Below are 4,971 nucleotides of genomic sequence, written 5' to 3'. Positions count from 1 at the left end.
ATCTGCCACTGAATCTGTATCAATAAGTGAACACTAAAATGAATACAGGTAAATACCAATCAAAGTTAATACCAATCACATAAAATTTAGTGCATGTAATTTCTTCATTCAAAAATAATGTCGAGTAAAAACAAATGCCACAAATCAGAATGGAGCGACTGGCTATGTTGACATGCTCCTGTGCCAATTACAAAAGGATATTATTTTGTGTATGTGGTCAATATTTATTTTAAAACAAAGGACAAATAATTTTCTAATGAGAAACAGACACTAATTACAAACCAATTGGCTTTGCAGGACTTCGTTCACTGTATTAGAACAGTCGGCAGAGTCTTCTCAGTCCTAGCTTATCTAACGCATGTTTGAAATCATCTAGTAACTTATCATCATCTGCCAGTATGAGATTATCTTCCAAGTCCATTATAAGTGACCACTTGTCACTGTATTGGCCAGGAAGCTCATAACGCTGTACAATCAACCTGATGTCACGGTCGATGAGTTGCATTCCAAAGGCCATCACAGACTGCCTGAACTTTGAGAAGTGAGTGATCTTGATATTATCAAGGCGTGGACAGTTGGGGATGTGGTTCCGCAAACGGAGTACACCGGTGAGCTTAATGGTCTCTAACATGCTTATATCATCTGCCTTTAGTTTGGCAGTGTCCCTCAGAGCATCAAACAGCTCAGTTGCCTCTGCTGCCTTATGTACAGTATTTGCATTCATAATTTTATCTTTGAGGGCCACTTTCCATATGTTAAGATCTGCACCAATGCTCTGTGAGACTGTTAGAAGCACTCTTGGAAATACTGACTCATCTACTGCAAAACCTGCAATTATCATAACATCAATTTTGTTAATCATTTTTCATTTAATTGTTACTTTGTATTACACAGTAAGCTTTAAAACTGTGCCATTGCCAACTGTTGCCACTCCACTTCCGGTCTTTTGTCAATCTAGCCCCCCTCCCCCACCGCCAGCTTAATCCTTTATTACCTGTCTGTCTCCCCATGTCAATAATGTACACCACTATATACTGTGACCTCAAAAAGCAGACACTTGTTAAATGCAAGTAGGTGGTCATGGTTCTATTAACAGTAAAACCCTTTTTTTAAAGTATTTAAAATAGGCCAGAAATTAATGTAGGCCAGAAAATAATGTAGGCCAGTAAACAATGTCGCATGTGTTGGATCAAAAGCTTTGGTGGGCCATGGTTGGCCAGCAGGTTGAATACCAAGGACCTTGGCTATTATGAATAATTACTTTATATGTAAAATATTAAGGTGGTTTTGAAATGTTTGCATTGTTTCGTGTCTAATGAGTGCTATAAAAATGTTCATATTATTATTCATGTATTTTAGTTTCTGTAGCTGATATGTTTTATCTATGTTTCATCAATTAAAGCTAAATTAACCCCACTAATAATGTTCATTAATAATTCATATTTTACACAAAAGTATTCACAGACTGCAGTGGATCTGCAAATGTAGTTAAAATGAATTGGATTCAATATTCAAGCTGTCATATAATGAATTTTGATTGATTCAATGAATACTGATATTAATTTTGTCAGTTTCCGGTTTTTAAATTAAATTTAACTGCTGACAAATAAAAAAGAATAGTAAGTTGACAACCTGTCTCTTATACACATCTAGATGTGTATAAGAGACAGGTGTAAATGCTGCTTGCAAAAAATGTTGTAGGTGTTTATAAATTATTGTATAAAGGGGCTGTAAATCAGTGAAAACATGTTTTATCTGTGTTTCAGCAATTAACTCGACTATGCCTATTACATTATTTAAAATACACAATTTTAATTGATAAGATTATTTAAAGTTAATACCAATCACATAAAACTTAGTGCATTCAAAAATAATGTCGAGTAAAAACAAATGCCACAAATCAGAATAGAGCGACTGGCTATGCTGACGTGCTCCTGTGTCAATTACAAGGATATTATTTTGTGTATGTGGTCAATATTTATTTAAAAACAAGGGACAAATAATTTTCTAATGAGAAACAGACACTAATTACAAACCGATTGGCTTTGCAGGACTTCGGTCACTGTGTAACTGTCGGCGGAGTCTTCTCAGCCCTAGCTTATCTAACACATGTTTGAAATCATCAAACTTATCATCATCTGCCAGTATGAGATTATCTTCCAAGTCCATTACAAGTGACCACTTGTCACTGTATTGGCCAGGAAGCTCATAACGCTGTACAATCAACCTGATGTCACGGTCGATGAGTTGCATTCCAAAGGCCATCACAGACTGCCTGAACTTTGAGAAGTGAGTGATCTTGATATTATCAAGGCGTGGACAGTTGGGGATGTGGTTCTGCAAACGGAGTACACCGGTGAGCTTAATGGTCTCTAACAGGATGCTGATATCATCTGCCTTTAGTTTGGCAGTTTCCCTCAGAGCATCAAACAGCTCAGTTGCCTCTGCTGCCTTATGTACAGTATTTGCATTCATAATTTCATCTTTGAGGGCCACTTTCCATATGTTAAGATCTGCACCGATGCTCTGTGAGACTGTTAGAAGCACTCTTGGAAATACTGACTCATCTACTGCAAAATCTGCAATTATCATAACATCAATTTTGTAAATCATTTTTTATTTAATTGTTACTTTGTATTACACAGTAAGCTTTAAAACTGTGCCATTGCCAACTGTTGCCACTCCACTTCCAGTCTTTTGTCAATCTATAGGCCAGAAGTAATGTAGGCCAGAAAATAATGTCGCACGGGTTGGATCAAAATCTTTGGCGGGCCAGAATTGACCAGCAGGTTGAATACCAGGGACCTAGGTTATTATGAATAATTGCCTTATATGTAAAAATGTCGAGGTGGTTTTGAAATGTTTGCATTGTTTCGTGTCTAATGAGTGTTATATAAATGTTCATATTATTATTTATATATTTTTGTTTCTGTAGCCGCATTTAATTGTTGTTGAGGTTTTAATCTGATTCGCTGATACTGATTCCATTGAGTATTTCAAGTGTTTTTTTTTTATAGCTTATAAATACAATCAAAATATTTAAGTACAATCTGTGTTCTTCTACTTTAGTAAGGTAGTTAACACTGATTAGGTTAGGCTAGCTTAACACAAAAGCATAAATTTACTTTTAAATATTCAATAAAAAATAACACTAATAGATTCTAATAAATAGAATGTTCAAAAATCATGTAAGAAACAATAATAATAGAGTACAATACAACCCGGAGCCAAAAAACTTAAGGGGTGTTGGTGGGCGCAGTGGCGTATCTACAGTAGGGGTGCGCATTTTGAGAATAAGCACCCCTCAACTGATCCTCGAGCCCCTCCCCCTTCACATTCCCATCCCCCATCAGCACCCCCATTTCTAAACTTCTAGATACACCGCTGGGTGGGCGCTAAATAGTATAGGGTGGAAACTGGCCAGGTGCAATAGCCACTGGACAAGAGGACAAAAAACTGGGTTACAAATGGTGTAAGATATTAAAGAACCAGCTAGCAACAAACCAGATACCACCAATTGGCTAAGTGGCAACAGACTAGGTATAGTAGAATGTTGTGTAGCAATATTGGCCATGATGCAACAGGCATTTCAACTTTACTGAACTTCCATATGATTTATCATAAAAAATATAACACAAATCCTTAGTAATTACATTATAGAATGATTTACTCATCTTTCAAATATACCATTATAGCAATAACAAATAAAAGTTTTGAAAGAAAAAAAGTATGCATGTATTTAAACAAATAATTATGTAATAATCCCTACCTCGAGTTGACACTGGAGCGACTTTCTTGAAGTCTTCTTTTTGGGCTTTAGAAAAGAAAAGGAACTTTATATTTATATTTTTCATTTGTATCAACTTTTTTACTTTCTCCAACTAATTTATTATACCAACAAAGCTCATATTATCATTACGAAAATGTCTTTTGGCCTTTTTTGTTCATCCTGATTTATGAAGTCCTTGGAAAATTGGTATCAATCAATAGAAAATTCAAAATTCAAAATAGTATAAAATAATCGGCTCTCATTTTGCCCACTGCTAGGTCCGCCACTGATATCTTCGGTACACTTCTGTTTTTCCTCCCTTATTAATTTTTTTCTCCCTCTTTTTAAAATATTTTTCGGCAGGACTAACGTGGGTGGGGCCCCTAAACACCCCTGTGGCTCCCCGCTGGACCCCGCTTCCAAAAGATGAATCTGTCACTGTGATCATGAGGTTGTCTGTCTGTCTGTATTTCAAAAAAACATAGGAAAACACAAGAAGGGCACTTTAGATCCATTAAATTCTGATTTCGTAAGTCATTAATATTACATAATGGCTTTATTTTATACTTGTACGCCTAATTGTATCAACGTGTTATATTGTTTTGTGTGCTGAGTCACTTCTTTTTTTTAAAGTGCATTGTGTCATCCAGTGGGTATTAAAATTAGCTCTTATTTCTTCAAAATATACTAGATCTATGTTTTGTTTGCATACTTCGAAACAAATTTAAAATTTTGATTTACAGTATTTGAAATTGATGAACGACAATGTTGATAACGACAATGATTACGACGATAGGCCTAGTGATGATATTGTTAGCTGTGTTAAGATAACTATAAAGAGAGTAAACTTTACACGACAAATGCAAACACTCCTTTTCTAATAATAAATTATGCGCCAAACAATTAAATACACGTTGGGGAGGTATTGGTGTACAGTCACAGACCCTATGTCTGTGATAATATAATTATAAATTTTCTTTGTCGATTTTCGTATAACCAGTAACAACCAATCACACAAAACACAAAGTATAATTACATTACATTACGATGGATTTTAATGGTTCTATCGCAGACGTATTCAGCACAGTGACCATGCACCCCAACCAATAACTAATTTTTATCTTCTGGGTGGAGAGAACCAACTAAATTTCCTTGTAAAATAACTATCAATCAAAATAAATAAATAAATATATGTATATATG

The 4,971-nt window shown here is 35.2% G+C and overlaps 1 protein-coding gene across 1 annotated transcript in view; it reads right to left on the bottom strand.

Moving 5' to 3' along the window:
• Positions 1-313: 313 nt before the first annotated feature.
• LOC117103108 overlaps positions 314-4,971 on the bottom strand; it is a gene marked incomplete at its 5' end in the record, with an annotated part of 18,764 nt that continues 14,106 nt past the window's right edge. Inside the window, 3 exons of the mRNA XM_033243603.1 lie at positions 314-828; positions 2,037-2,579; positions 3,770-3,814. Of these exons, the coding sequence (XP_033099494.1) occupies positions 314-828; positions 2,037-2,579; positions 3,770-3,814 (1,103 nt within the window). The remainder of the gene's footprint in view (positions 829-2,036; positions 2,580-3,769; positions 3,815-4,971) is intronic.

Source organism: Anneissia japonica, unplaced genomic scaffold (genome assembly GCF_011630105.1).
Source record: "Anneissia japonica isolate Jap-2015-1 unplaced genomic scaffold, ASM1163010v1 scaffold284993_len90168_cov106, whole genome shotgun sequence".
Classification (NCBI taxonomy): domain Eukaryota; kingdom Metazoa; phylum Echinodermata; class Crinoidea; order Comatulida; family Comatulidae; genus Anneissia; species Anneissia japonica.
This window is presented reverse-complemented; position numbering and strand designations above follow the sequence as displayed.